The sequence below is a fragment of the Epinephelus fuscoguttatus genome, linkage group LG6 (assembly GCF_011397635.1).
Source record: "Epinephelus fuscoguttatus linkage group LG6, E.fuscoguttatus.final_Chr_v1".
NCBI lineage: Eukaryota > Metazoa > Chordata > Actinopteri > Perciformes > Serranidae > Epinephelus > Epinephelus fuscoguttatus.
Window position 1 is genome coordinate 22562578 of NC_064757.1, and position 15342 is coordinate 22577919.

Consider the following 15342-nt stretch of genomic DNA (forward strand, 5'->3'; position numbering starts at 1 on the left):
CTCTCATCCAGATAGGGTCACCTCTGGCTCCAAAAAATCAAGATGGTGACCACCAAAATGCCAAACCCGAGGTTTAAAACAGGAGTCCACAAACCAATGAGTAGCTACGTCATTTGTTTTATACAGTCATTGCGACAGACACAACATAACCCTTTAAATGCTTAATTAAACCGTAGATAACAGGTTATGTAACAGATGAAGACAGTTGTTTTTAATCAGGACTTACATTTGAAGATGCATCAGCACATCATACAGTAAACATACTACAAGTAGGATATGTAGAACAGTTTAAAACAATAAGCACATACTAGGGCTGGGCGGTATTCGCGGTGACGATAACTTACCACAGTAAACATGAGCCGCGGTTCTGCTTTTGAAGGTTATCTTCACACCGCAGTACTCCGGCTACGGTGGCAGAACGGGGCCCGGCGGCCGGCACCTCCCTCGCTACGTGATGGAGGCGGCCTGGTCAACCACGCCAAACCCAGGCCTGCGGGAGAAGGGGGCCCGGGCGCCGCCGGCCCTCCCCCTTCCCTCTAACGTTTATACATACTATATAACGTTTTATACACAGTAATAGATGGATTGGCAACCCGTTTACTTCTGATGATAAATAGTTTCCATCTTAGACTTGCTTAGACTGGCTTTTTAAATTGTTTTATTTAAGGTGTAAAAAAAAAGAGAGAGGACGATACTGTGATATCATACCGTCACCGCATCCCCCCAAAATAATACCATGGTATTGATTTTAATATAATTTAATAATAATTTAATAATTTTAATACATACTGTATAATCACAGTTAGGAGATGTACCAGAGCCTGTTGTCTTCCCCATCTACCACCCTGTTGGATGAAATAATCATCATCTGTATTGACAGTAAAGGCTACTAAGAGGCCTTCGTCGACAGGCTGCCATGTTGTTAATGCTGTTGTTCTGAAGCACTCTTGGATGTTTTAAACATGCAGGGAGAGATAATTGTCTTTTTAATGAAGGGGAAAATCCAGATTGATTAAAAAAAACAACTACTTGTGTCCTCAGGCATACGAGGAGAAGGAGCTGCTTCGTCTGGTCTACTTCGGTGGTGTAGATGCCTCGCTGCGTAAAGAGGTGTGGCCATTCCTGCTGGGTCATTACCAGTTTGGAATGTCAGAGGCTGAGAGGAAAGAGGTTTGTAGTTTCCACAATTATGGCTTCGTGTCCCAATGCATTTTCCACATGAACCGCTGACCCTTGATCGCTCACCCCTCACCCCTCACCCCAGGTGGATGATCAGGTCAGAGTGTGCTACCAACAGACCATGCACGAGTGGCTCGGCTGTGAGGAGATTGTTCGTCAGCGGGAGAAGGAGCAGCATGCTGTGGCATTAGCGAAGTGCTCCTCCGGGGCGAGCATAGACAGTCAGAAGATGATCCACCACAGCTCCACTGTAAGCAATGAGGTGAGGCATTAAGGCACACTTATATTCAGAGTTAGAAAATAAATGTAGCATAGATCACCTAAGTTAGGGTTAGGTAAAGTAATTTAACCATTTTTATTGACAAAAATCTGCATTATGAAAGACAAGGCCATGGGAAATGTAGAACCCAGCATTTTTGGGGCCTGACCCATGCTTAGAACTTTTTACCTTTCTTTTTCCTGCAACTTTACAAATGTGCAGTACTAAATCAGTATTCCTGCATATCAGTGAAAAAAAATTGTATACATTAATATCTTGTCCTGAATATCTTTATTTCCCAGTCCTCCCAGAGCTCAGACAGACAGAGTCTGGCTCGCCTGCAGAGTGACTCAAGCAGCAGCACACAGGTATCAAACACTCACCATAATACACAGCCTGCATAGATGGTCGTTCACACAAACTAAATGGCACTTCTGTCAGAGTGTTTAGACTTCCGATATCCTGATCCTCAAGTAATGCATCTGATCTCAACTTTCCGAACCAATACTCCCTGTATTCTCTCCCTTGCTAGTTCTTCACATCCTCCCATCCCTTCCCCTGGAGTAGCCTGCTTCCCTTTGGCTTGTTCTTTCAGGTGTTTGAATCGGTAGAGGAGGTTGACCAGATCGAGACGGAGCCCAAGAGCGAGGAGGCCAAACAGGTGCCAAAGATACCCAATGGTGCTCTGCAGAACGGGACAAGCTCTCCTGACTCCGGACATCCCTCCTCACGCAACTTCTCAGTCACCTCCGGCCTGTCGGACGGCTCGCTCAGCACGGAGGACAGCGCTGCACCAGATACAATCCCAAAAGTTGCAGCAGTCAAACCAACAGGGGTAGAGAGTGGAGGTCTGACAGAGGAGATGGACAGCCAGGTGAAAGGACAAGTGAAGAATAAAGAGGAGGAGGAAGCACCTGATGTGACCAAAACGACAGAAACTACTGAAGAGCTGATGAAGGCCGAGGAAGAGACAAGTCTGCCGCCAAAAACACAAGAAACTGTTCAAGAGTCTGGAGCAATTAAAACAGAGTGGCCCAAGTGTGAAGATGAAGACGCACAGGCAGACATTAAAGGAATTAAATCTTTAGAGGAAACAGAAAAAGAAGTGCTTGATGAGGATACTGTGACAGTATCAGCAGCTGCAACTGAATCAAAAGAAGAACTTGTTCAGCAAAGTCTTAAAAAAGAAGTAGAAGTTAGTATTGATGAAATGTCAAAGCTTAAGAACACTGCAGAAACAAATGTGGAAAAGACGACGCAAATGGACGAATCAAAGACACGTAAACCACAAGAGGTTTTATTGGCAGAAAAGAGAGAAAATATATCCATTGATCCCGTGGCTTCCGTTGAAAAGAACCTGGTTCTCTCAGCAGACATCGGGGGAGCGAGAGCACGAGAGCCCTTCTTTATCTCTCAGACAGATGAGGCTCAGGTCATGACTGAATCTGACGAGTCTCCTTCAGCCATAGAGATGGAGGAGATCCCCAAAGCCAAAGTTTCCATGGTGCCTTGGAACAGGAAGGGACGTTGTGATACATCATCTTTCTCGGAGGACTCGGTGCCCCACGTGGAGCTCAGGCAGGAGGAGGAGCGGGGGAAGCCCAGTCCAGAGAGCACAAAGTCCATCCTGTGTGAGGAGCCAGAGATGGAGAGCCTTTACCCTAACTTTGACTCTCTGGCTGGGTCTGAAGACACTAAGACTGAAGCCACTTCTCAAGAATCTGCTGGGAGTACCTTCTCTGTATGCACACTTTTTTTTCTTTTTTTTTTCCTGGAATTCATTTATGCTGTGTCAACACTAATATGAGTTCTTTTATCTATTCATTCATTTATCATTTTGTATTTTTCAGCAAGAGCTTTTGGACTTGTACACATTAAATCTGCACCGCATTGAAAAGGATGTCCAGCGCTGTGACCGAAACTATTGGTACTTCACTCCTGCCAACCTGGAGAAACTGCGCAACATCATGTGCAGGTAAAACACTGACAGCATCAGGGCTGCAAACATGCTCATTCTACCATCTTCATATGTACAGAAAATGGCCTGCTCACCTTTCAAAGCTGCCAGTATGAATGTAAATGTTTGGACTATAATAACATTCCCTCCCCCATATTCATACCACTGCATCATAACATTTCACTTCTTATCTTATTCATATCAAATAAATGCTCTATATTAAAGGATAGGACCGGCTATATTATCTGTTGCACTTACTGTTGACAAATCCTCATGATAAAGCCAAGTATTTTCTGTGTAGCCAAAGCTTGATGCAGCTTATTCCTCTCTACCACAGATATCCATTGTTGTCCAAAAAAAAAATTAAAGGGACAGTCCAACCCAAAATCAAACATACATATTCCTCTTACCTGTAGTGCTACCTATCAGGGAGTCTAGATTGTTTTAGTGTGAGTTGCTTCGTGTTGGAGATATAGATCGTAGAGATGTCTGCCTTCTCTCCAGTATAATGGAACTAGATGGCAAAATACTTTTGAATGGCTCAACTGCAATGCCTCTCTTCAGAAATCACGACCTGGTTACTCAAGGTAGTCCACAGACCTTGTTGTGAGCAGTTTCACGTAGGAACTATTTTCTTTCTACAGAACTACACCCACCAACTGTATTACTGCAAAGAAGAAAGAATGCATACACTGTTAGCTCACCTAGCACCACTGAGCTAGCTAATGTTACAGCTCAGCCAAGGTCGACGCCATAAATGTTTACATCCTACGCTGTCACAAGTAATAATAATGATACTAAACTTAATTTATATAGCATTTTTCATACAAGAAATGCAGCACAAAGTGATCAATAAGGACAATCTCAACAGTGAGTGCTTCACATGAAAATAGACAGAATGAACATAAAACAGAACTGATTCAGAAAATCTTAGAATTGTAAAACTATAAATCATAAAATCATGTAAGATTTTAAAAGAGTTGCAGCAGCGTGAAGTGCAATAGAAAGAAAAAGTGTTTTAAAAAAGTCTCAGAGCTGTATTAGGAAATTCAGAGCTAGTTAAAGGCTAAAGTGGGCACATACATTTTTAGCTTTCTTTTAAAAACATTTAGGGAGCTACCTTCCCTGATATCTACAGGTAGTGTGTTTCATAGCTTCGGGGCGTAAGTGACAAAGGCTGCATCCCTGATCTTCTTCCAGCTGTTTCTGGGAACCTTCAGTAAACCAGCAGCAGATGATTGCAGTGTTCTTAGAAGCAAATAGTCAACATAGGAGTTAGCAATGTAGCTCAGTCCCAGCCCATTTAGGGCTTTGTATACACGGAGGAGGACCTTAAAATCAATTCTAGATGTAACAGGAAGCCAGTGCAGAGCAGAGTTTTAAATGAGCTGAAGTCTCTCAGTGGTGTTTGTTTTGGTGGCCAGTAAAAAGTGCATTACAATAGTCAGGTGAGCTTGAAATAAAGGCATGTGTTGTTTATTTGTTAAGTTCATCCCACATACACCTTTCTGCTGTAAATACTCAGTGGAGCACTAAACGTGTATCAATCCACAGCTGAAACAAATGCGTGATTTACACCTTTTTGAATAACATTCACTTAAGTCTAGAGCGTCAATAGCTGTGTCAGGAAATTATGCAGCCTTTTTTATATTTGATACTATATGTGTGTGGCCTGTCATAAGATTAAGAGTCTCAGTAGGAAAAAATGGGCTCAGAGCTGAGTGCCACAGACAGGCAAGGCAAGACAAAGTAATGAGAGAAAGGAAAACACATTATTGGTTTTAGTATTTTCATAGGATTTGCTGAACATAAGAAAAATATAAGTATGATGTCAGGCTCATCCTTTGAAGCATAGTTGGTAACTTTTATGAAACAACCTTTTATCATATTTTCTGAAACGTCACTATAATCATACAGCAGTGCATGAGACAGACAGTCAGTGAAAATAATCATAATCCTCTGCTACTCATTTTGCTTCTAATGGCATTACTGCATGTGAGAGAAAACAACCAACTGTGCGTCCATCAGGTCAATTACGGCTCGTTAACTTCGGTCAAACTAGGGAGTGCTGATCAAATATGAATCAGGATTCTGTTACTGCATGGCCTATGTCTCTCCTTGAATGTTTTCATAAACATGTTTTAGTGTACTGAAAGTGAGAGCATTAGCTCTGGCTAGTATGCTGTGTCTCCAATATAGCTGCCAGATCACAAATGTTCTCATTTTACAGCTGAACAGTACACTAAAATATGTTTCTGAAAACATCTGGGGCAAGAAGGCAATGCAGTAATAGAATCTTGATTCATATTTAATCAGCGCTGCCTATTTTGGTAGTTTGACAGCAGTGGTTGACTTGATTGACAGCTGTGTTAGAGACTCCTCGGCCCTGATTGGTTGTTTTCTGTGAGCTGTGGTCAATTCTAGAAAATGCCATTAGATGCAAAAACGAGTGGGAGGAGGGGCATGATATTTTTCACGGATTATCTGTCTTACATTCTTCTGTGAGGATGTAGTGAAAGCAAATATGACATAAAGTTATTTTTATCAAAATTACCAACTGTAGCTTTAACAGTAATAGATTCATATTTTTCCCTAGTGCACCTCCACATAAACACAACCAAAGGGCCAACCGTAACAGGATAAATGAGTGCCTCAGGACAAAATGTTTTTTTTTTTAAAACATATTTTCAGCATTGAAGAAAATGTGGAAAAACCTCTGAATCCTGAGCAGTGTCTGACTCAGCGTATGAGTGACAGATAAAAACAGCCGAGTTCACGTCTCGTGGTTGTATATTTACAGCTATATCTGGAGGCACCTTGACATCGGTTACGTGCAGGGCATGTGTGATCTGCTGGCTCCACTCCTAGTCATTCTGGATGATGGTGAGTCAACACTGAATCGCTTCTCTTTTCTGACACGTGGTGTATTTTTTACAGTTATTGATGGAACAACAGAGGACAGTTAGCCCACTCACTTTTCTCACTCCAGCTTCCTCTGTGCGTTTCCTCCTTTCAGAGGCCATGGCCTTCAGCTGTTTCACTGAGCTCATGAAGAGAATGAATCAAAACTTTCCACACGGAGGAGCTATGGATACTCACTTTGCCAACATGCGCTCTCTAATCCAGGTGACAGAGCACCAGTAAAGTCTTAACACACACACTGTAGTGGTCCAGTATCACTAAATCCATTCATTACCAGAAAACGCCCCCACTCTTCCACACTTTTCCTCCACTGCCACTCTTATTATTTATCTCCTGAATCTCCTCTGATCCCTTCTCTGCGTAGATCCTGGATTCTGAGCTGTTTGAGCTAATGCACCAGAACGGAGACTACACCCACTTCTACTTCTGCTACCGCTGGTTTCTCTTAGACTTCAAGCGAGGTAAAGTGACAGCATGGTGCGAAAGAGTTTGTGCCAATTAGAGGAGCAGGAGATTGAATTGGATAAGATGCCAAACCACTTGGCAGCTTGCTAACAACACATTTAGTTACTCAGGCTCGGAAAGGATTTGGAAGTCAGCTATATCTTTGGAAAACCGTTCCTGGGAGTTGTGAAGTAATTGCCATGAACTGCAGCTGCAGAGATAGGTTTTATAATTAATCTGGCTTTATACTGAAGATTCAACAATGGACTTGTTTTCTCACCGGGGTTTCTCATTATATCCTTTCTCCCACCCGAACACCTGCTTCCGCTCTTATCTCTCTCCGCTGATAACTCCACTTCCTGCAAGCTCGCCTCCCATCCCAGCCCACAAATTCGACTCCTGTTCTTTTTGTGTGATTTGTCTTCCAGAGCTGGTGTACGATGACGTGTTTGCTGTGTGGGAAACCATCTGGGCAGCCAAGTATGTCTCTTCTAGTCACTTTGTCCTCTTCATCGCCCTGGCGTTGGTGGAGATCTACAGGGACATCATCCTGGAGAACAACATGGACTTCACTGACATTATTAAATTCTTTAATGGTAAAACATGCCGCTTTACAGCTGACGTTACTCAAATACGTAACTCCTTATCCCTGTTAAAGCTGCAATCCACTGATATTAGTAGTAGTAGTAGCAGTAGTAGTAGTAGTATTGTTTTAACAAGGTAGTCCCATTAACATTATGAAATTTTCAAGGGAGCCCTGGCCAAGAAAGCAGCCTAACATAACAGTACAGTATCAATAAACAGCTTCATATATCTAAAAGGTCACACAGGAGGAAACTGATCTAGCTGTAATTACAAATTACAAATGAATTTGCCTCCAAACCTATCACTACATTTTAAGATGCCCCAGTTGGGATCAGCTGATCTCGCTGCAAATCTGTCTGCCACTGGTTCCAGGCTGAAGGGGCAGAGAACAGGCCCGTTTGCCAACTTCAGTTCAAACCTTTGTTACGGACAGATTTGAGCACAACAATAGTTACTAGTTTTAAGTACTGGTAACATATATCCACATTACAAATCACTTCACTCGTCGTGGGGAGAACTGCTTGGCCTGCCAAAGCAGTTTTATAATGTGTGTGGCTTTGAAGGAGCTTTGTCAAGTCTGAGTAAATAACCCACGTGATGTCATCAGGGTCATGTTGGCTTTGGCGTGGAGATTACAAAGGTGTAACATAAACCATCCAAAGGAAACTTGTTGCAGGAAGTTGGAAAGATTTGGAAATCGAAAGGTGACAACAGATTTCCCAATTCTGATCTTAATGCCTCCCAGTGTATCTGCTCAGGAAAACATGGGTAGCAAATGGGAAGTTTCTGAGATTCACAGGCATCTCCAGAGGACCTACATCAAGTACCAAGGCACAATTTGCGAGGAGAAGCAATGTATAAAATGAGTCAACTGTCTTGCTTATCTTTGCTCATTACAATAACATACACACCGGCTATGGTGTGTAATCATGTGAACCACCACAGCCAACAGCATAGCATGAAGAAGGAGATACGCATGCTTGTAGAGACTTCTATCAATCACATATGAACTGAATGGAAGTGGAAATTAAAATGGCAGCTACGATGTTACAGCATGTTTCACAACACAAACATGACTAAAACACTGTATAAAGGAAAACTGATGAAAAGATAATTCTGCTTATGGTTCAGTGTGTGTGCCACCATGTTGCTGTGTGTATATGTTGACACACAAAAATGACCTTTTCACTGCACTTTTCCGTGTCAGTGGTCTTTTTTTTCCTGAATTTCGAGCACAATGGATTATTCCAAAGAAGACAATATTCCCCCTAAACTGTTAATATGGCTAATAAAAATAAATATTCCACTAATATTCCCATTCACATGCAGCTGTGTAAACTCCGCTTAATGTGCCCCAGCATGTTGTTATCACGTAAAAAAAAAAAAAGTAGAACAGCTGGAGCCACTTGGGATTTTGCTTCAAAATAGTATTTTTGAACAGTTTCCTACTGGTGGCGGACATGTTGGACCTTGTGAACACAGCCTTTCTTTTTCCTTGTTTATATCCAAGTCTTTCATGATGTTTAAACGTAGGTGTGTTTCTTCTTCAGAACAGAAATGTGGGCTTTTCTTCTGGGCGTGCATCTCTACCCCACAGCCTTGCAAACTATTGGCAACTTGGTTTGTGTGCAACGTATCCATGACAACACACAGAGCCGACAGTAAACTGTGTGTCGCAAACTTTGGTAAAAACCCACATTGAGACGCATATTCCGAATGCGCTGTATACATGTCCAAATAATGCAATAAAACCCGAGAAGTACCGACATATTCCACATCTTAATCGGAGTATACTGTTCACATGACAAGTCAAATTCAGAATAGAGGAATATTAGTGTGCATGTAAACTTACCCACCATTAAGAAATGTCAAATCACAACCTATGATGACTAGTTGTGACACGTCTGCTCAGATGTTCTCCAGACATTTGGGGAAATAAATTCAGCTATTTGTGTAGTTTGAATTAGGCAAATTTGTTCAGGAGAAGAATTAAACTTGTATGTTTCTTTGTCTTTCAGAAATGGCTGAGCACCACAAGATAACGCAGATTTTGACCCTGGCCAGAGATCTGGTGTGCAAGGTGCAGATGCTGATAGAGAACAAGTGATGGTGCTGTTTGTCTTCTTTTTCCTTCCAAGTAAAGTGTGACCGGCTGTAGCAGCGCAAGACTAAAATACATCTGAGCAAACCCACACACACACACATATACACACACATAACACAAAGCCTTTACAATCACAGTTTGCTGCTATGAGCCTTACTGACCATATCCACAGTGTCGTTTGTGTTGTCAACAGGTGTATGAGAATAATATGCTTCGTATTTGTCAGTATGTTCAAGTGAAAACAAATATGTATCTGAAAAAGCATTTCTCTAATTTCTAAATATTTTGTCAGAAATCCCTCAAGTGTCGATCTTAACCCGAGTGCACTTAATATTTTGAGACAAGGATGGTCTTAGTTGCACACTTCAAACCAAAAGGCAGAGCTGAAATCCACCAGAGACTATATTTATGAGAAAAATACATTGTGATAATAGTTTATAATAATTATTTTAATAGTCAGAGTGTACAAGATTAACCTTAAATATATATAAGTTATCCCCCTGGTCCTACCCCTTAATGACGGAAAGAACATCAGCAGACTTTGAATTTTCTTTAAATACAACAACTTAAAATTAAGCTACTTTTCACTGATGACTGATCCAGAACACTGACTTATAGTCTAAAATGTAACTTAACCTCCACTTCTGTTTAACACACATTAAGAATAATTTAGCTTTTAGCACCATGTCAGTGATTTAGCATCCAACAGTGTTTTTAATGTTTTGATTGAGCTGCCTCGTCTGCCAAATATCGTCTTTATTTGTTATGTGTGAATCGTACTGTACTGAGAGAAACGTGTGTTTATTAAAGGATTATATTATGTAATTCATAACCGAATATTTAAGTGACTTACGGATGTCTGGGCGCAGATTTATATAAAGCAACAAGCCTGATTTGATAGTCTCCAGTTATTTTTCATTATCCAGTGAACCACTGTATATTTTGTAAATTGTGCAGTTTACTCACCTTGACTTTTGTCGCGTATCGTCCAACGCCTGTTTGTTGAATTAAAAGTTAATTTCAGCTTGAATATGATTATGAATCAGGAAGATGAGACGAGACAGTGAAAATATTTTAGTCACAGTGACCAATTGAAAAGTTTTGTGGTGCCACATTATAAAGATTCTTTATTGTGAGAGTGACTCAGACAGAGACATGGAAATGAAAGGTACAGATGATGTTATGAGAGAAACAGTTTGATGTTTTGGCAGATTTGGGGCTTGTGAGGACATACATGATACAGTATATGATTTAAACACATAAATTATTACTAATTTACCAACATCCATGCGTGTCATTCATCGCCTAAATCGTCACTCAGTTGGTCAAGTGTTGTTCCATGAATGTGGTAGGATGATTTGCTTTTAATATTGGTGTTTCTTTGTGAATGCTAACTGTCTGAAAACCTAATTTTTAATTTATTGTAACATTTATTTGGTATTTATTTATTTATTCATTCATTTTCTCGTTCAGATGCTGCTTCATTTGTAAAGCTGATATTTTTATTTTGTGGCCAGTTCTAAATGTTTATTGTAAAACAATCAAATTCTATACTAAGAGTTCATATATAAATATATATATATTAAATGGTATATGTTCTTATAATAAAACAATAAAAATGGAAGCATCATTATTTTTCCAAAACATGTTGTAATGTGTGTGTTTTATTCTGAAGTGAGAGAGACAGAGACAGGAATACATCATGAAGGCAGTGGGTCCATAAATCCCCCAGGAGATGAATTCTTACTCTGGTGATCCTCACACTGCATCATTGCAACTAATGGATGGACTCTCATGAAATCTGGTGTCGATATTCACGTCCCACTCAAGATGAATAAGAATTATTTTGGTAATCTGCAAAGTTTTTCATATTATCCATGGAGGATGAAAAATTATTTAATTTTCAATATATAAATAAATGTGTACAAATAGATAACAGATACTGAAATAAATACACAAATAAAGACATACATTATTAACACAGAAATACAGAAATAAACGTTTTTTTTTTATTTCTATATTTATTTCAGCATTACTCCGTCCTTTTGTTTATGTATTCCTTTATTTATTTACACTCTTGGCAATTTTAATTTTCCACATGGTGCAAAATATGTCACACATGGATTCACAGGGCTACAGTTCATGGGCTAAACAGGGAGGTGAGCATGGTAATCATTATACCTGCATGTTAGCGTCACCAATGTGATCATTACCTTGCTGTGGTCAACATGTAACTCTCAGTGCCTTCTCTCTCAGAGCCTCTGGCGTGGGGGTACTTTTAAAAATTCGGCCGCCCGAACAGGGACTTGAACCCTGGACCCTCAGATTAAAAGTCTGATGCTCTACCGACTGAGCTATCCGGGCTCTGTCAGGGCAGGTCGTGGATCCTGGAATCGAAGGATCGATCCCCGATTGGAAAACGTCTGTCAATTTTTATCAGCTGTTGAGAACTTGTCAAATATCACTTAATATAAGATTATAAAAGGAGAATGGTTTACATATTTTACATGTCGTCGAGAATACAATCTAATTATCAATGAAGCCTAATGAATTAATATCAAAGGTAAGTTTAACTGTGTCGTGTCTCAGGATGTGAGGGTCTGTCTTTGTTTGTAGTGCAGGCACATTTAATGGGTGATTGTTTTCTGTTAGTACGCTAATTATATTTTCATGTTTTCCAAAGGACATCATGAGAAAATGTGATCTATAGAATATTATTCATACGCTGTAATGAACTTCATGCATAGTGAAAATATTCCGTATATGATTTTAACCCATAAATTATTATTGATTTTGGCCTCAGTTACCAACATTCCCGCGTGTCATTCATTGCCTATATAGTCACTCAACTAGCCTATTCAGTTTGACTCCCATCTGTGTAGTCACACACGTCCACTATTTACACAGAATTTTATTAACTATAAACTTGTTTTCCTGAAATTGTATTTGTTGTTACGTTACTTTTATTATTTATTTATTTATTTTATGTCATTTTATTCTGTACCTCATTGACTTTTTTAAGAGCTTTCATTTTCTCTATCTTTGCTCATAAGGTGACATTGAGTATTGTGAAAGGTGGCTATGAATAAAATGTATTATTATATTTATTTCAGCATTAATCTGTTCTTTTGTCCATTTACTCCTTTAAATATGTATGCTTATGTCAGTTTTATTGTCCATAATGAAAATGGTGCAGTGGCTGTGACACATAGATTCATCGGGCTACAGTTTACAGGCTGAACAGAGAGGTGCGCTTGGTAATCATTATAATTTTTAACCACCTGTATGTAGTACCATCATTGTGATCTGCATTTGACTCACAATACCTTCACTCTTAGAGCCGGTGGTAGGGTTGGGGCTTTAAAACTTCTACCGCCCGAACAGGGACTTGAACCCTGGACCCTCAGATTAAAAGTCTGATGCTCTACCGACTGAGCTATCCGGGCTCTGAGAATTGCACTTGTGGATCCAGGAATCGAAGTATCGATCCCCGATGTCGCAATTTTTACTAGTTGTTGGAAACCTGTCAAATATCACCTAATATGTGATTAAAACAAAAGGAGAAGAATAATTCTTTTTAAGGTTTATAAACTTTAATTGTCATCGAGAGTACAATCTAATTACCAATTAATGGAGGAATTATTGAAAGCACTGCAACAATATAGCCTAATTGTGTTGTCTGAGTAGCTCTGTATGCCTGCATGCAATGTTGAAGTGTTTGTTACTGCACGTTCAAGAAAAAACATTCTGGTCAGTCATTGTTCTCAGAAAGGTACAGTTTGCTTGTCCCCTGTTTTTACAGTTATTTGGGTATAAATACATAAGTTCTGTTGTAGAAATACAGAGCAAATCTATTACAACACACACTGACTGGCCACTTCATCAGGTACACCTGTTCAACTGCTTGTTAATGCAAATAAGTAAACAGCCCACCATGTGGCAGTCTGAAAAAGAGAAAATATCCAGTGAGCAGCAGTTCTCTGGGTGAAAATGCCTTGCTGATGCCAGAGGTCAGGGGAGAATGGCCAGACTGGTTCAAGATGATAGAAAGGCAACAGTAACTCAAATAACCACTGGTTACAACCAAGGTCTGCAGAAGACCATCTCTGAACCAACAACACGTCGCACCTTGAAGCAGATGGGCTACAGCAGCAGAAGACCACACCAGGTGCCACTCCTGTCAGCTAACAACAGGAAACTGAGGCTACAATTCACACAGGCTCACCAAAACTGGACAGTAGAAGATTGGAAAAACGTTGCCTGGTCTGATGAGTCTGGATTTCTGCTGCCACATTCAGATGGTAGGGTCAGAATTTGGTGTAAACAACATGAAAGCATGGATCCATCCTGCCTTGTGTCAACTGTTCAGGCTGGTGGTGGTGGTGTAATGGTGTGGGGGATATTTTCTTGGCACACTTTGGGCCCCTTAGTACCAACTGAGCATGGTTTAAACACCACAGCCTACCTGAGTATTGTTGCTGACCGTGTCCATCCCTTTATGACCACAGTGTACCCATCTTCTGATGGCTACTTCCAGCAGGATAACACACCATGTCACAAAGCTCAAATCATCTCAAACTGGTTTCTTGAACATGACAATGAGTTCACTGTACTCCAGTGGCCTCCACAGTCACCAGATCTCAATCCAATAGAGCACCTATGGGATGTGTTGGAACAGGAGATACACATCATGGATGTGCATCTGACAAATCTGCAGCAACTGTGTGATGCAATCATGTCAATATGGACCAAAATCTCTGAGGAATGTTTCCAGCACCTTGTTGAATGTATGCCACAGAGAATTAAGGCTGTTCTGAAGGCAAAAGGGGATTCAACCTGGTACTAGTGAGGTGTACCTCATAAAGTGGCTGGTGAGATTATACAGAATAGGTAATACACTTTCTCACCCAACTTACCTCAATTCTCTCACACACATACATTTGTGACCATAAAAACAACACTGCTCCTAATGGTAAAACATGTAATCAAAGCTTCTGTCCTGTAATGATAGAAAAACAAAATCAGCATACTCCAAATACCAAATTTAATGCAACATCTGTCAGCATTGAGTTATTTGTTTTGCTTATTTTTCTTAAATGCATGAAATATATCAATCAATTTTTGGTCTTTAAAAGTGATTTAAAATTACACTACCATTATCTACTGTGCAGATGGGGATTATTATCAGAACATGAATTTGAACCCTCGACCCTCAGATTAAAAGTTTAATGCTCAATAATCTGTTACAATGTTAGATATTGTTAATAATATTGATATAAACAAGTAAGAAAATATGCAAAACTTAAACTCAGCAATAGATGTCCTGTAGTGATCTAGCTAACAGAGAACAGCATAACAAAAATACAGACAACCCCCTGTGATTTATCATTTCTTCTCTGCAATTATCAAGTTTTAGCTGGCCAGCTTCCTCGCTGATCAAATAAATCTATAATAAATGCCTTCATTTCACCTTGTTATGTCATTGGGTTAACAAGGTGAAAACAAATAGAGAAGCTCAATGGTGATTGGTTGCGAAAAGATGGTGAATTTTGGAGAAGTGCCATGGTGATTGGCTGTCAGTTTTGCAGAATGATGGCAATGGCTAAATGTGATTGGGTGGCACTGGTCATTCAGTAAATCCTGTCGTAAGAAAACTCTACGCCCGAACAGGGACTTGAACCCTGGACCCTCAGATTAAAAGTCTGATGCTCTACCGACTGAGCTATCCGGGCGCTCTGAGATCAATGGCTGCCTTTATGGATCATAAATCCAATGTTTATGATTTTTTTAAAATGTTTTCTTGGCTGCATTTTGCTAGCGACTTACGCTAAGTTGTATGACAACTGCTATCACGTATTAAGACACTACGCAGACGCTAACAGCAGCATTTGA

General features: G+C 40.2%; 1 protein-coding gene and 3 non-coding genes across 7 annotated transcripts in view; 1 reads left to right on the forward strand and 3 right to left on the reverse strand.

The window, feature by feature from the left end:
* sgsm1a (small G protein signaling modulator 1a) overlaps nt 1-11020 on the forward strand; it is a 35300-nt gene extending 24280 nt beyond the window's left edge. For 2 of the 4 annotated variants that reach the window (XM_049578870.1, XM_049578872.1), the window contains 10 exons: nt 1042-1170; nt 1265-1441; nt 1741-1806; nt 1971-3179; nt 3289-3413; nt 6196-6278; nt 6412-6521; nt 6682-6778; nt 7190-7357; nt 9365-11020. In XM_049578870.1, the coding sequence (XP_049434827.1) occupies nt 1042-1170; nt 1265-1441; nt 1741-1806; nt 1971-3179; nt 3289-3413; nt 6196-6278; nt 6412-6521; nt 6682-6778; nt 7190-7357; nt 9365-9453 (2253 nt within the window). In that variant the 3' untranslated portion in view covers nt 9454-11020. The remainder of the gene's footprint in view (nt 1-1041; nt 1171-1264; nt 1442-1740; nt 1807-1970; nt 3180-3288; nt 3414-6195; nt 6279-6411; nt 6522-6681; nt 6779-7189; nt 7358-9364) is intronic. The other 2 variants (XM_049578871.1, XM_049578874.1) reach the window with 1 other exon arrangement.
* Nucleotides 11021-11741: 721 nt separating this feature from the next.
* On the reverse strand, nt 11742-11814 carry trnak-uuu (transfer RNA lysine (anticodon UUU)). Its single transcript has one exon. It is a non-coding gene; the product is annotated as a tRNA-Lys (tRNA).
* A 1009-nt stretch (nt 11815-12823) lies between these two features.
* On the reverse strand, nt 12824-12896 carry trnak-uuu (transfer RNA lysine (anticodon UUU)). The gene has a single exon. It is a non-coding gene; the product is annotated as a tRNA-Lys (tRNA).
* Nucleotides 12897-15109: 2213 nt separating this feature from the next.
* trnak-uuu (transfer RNA lysine (anticodon UUU)) lies at nt 15110-15182 on the reverse strand. The gene has a single exon. It is a non-coding gene; the product is annotated as a tRNA-Lys (tRNA).
* Nucleotides 15183-15342: the final 160 nt, after the last annotated feature.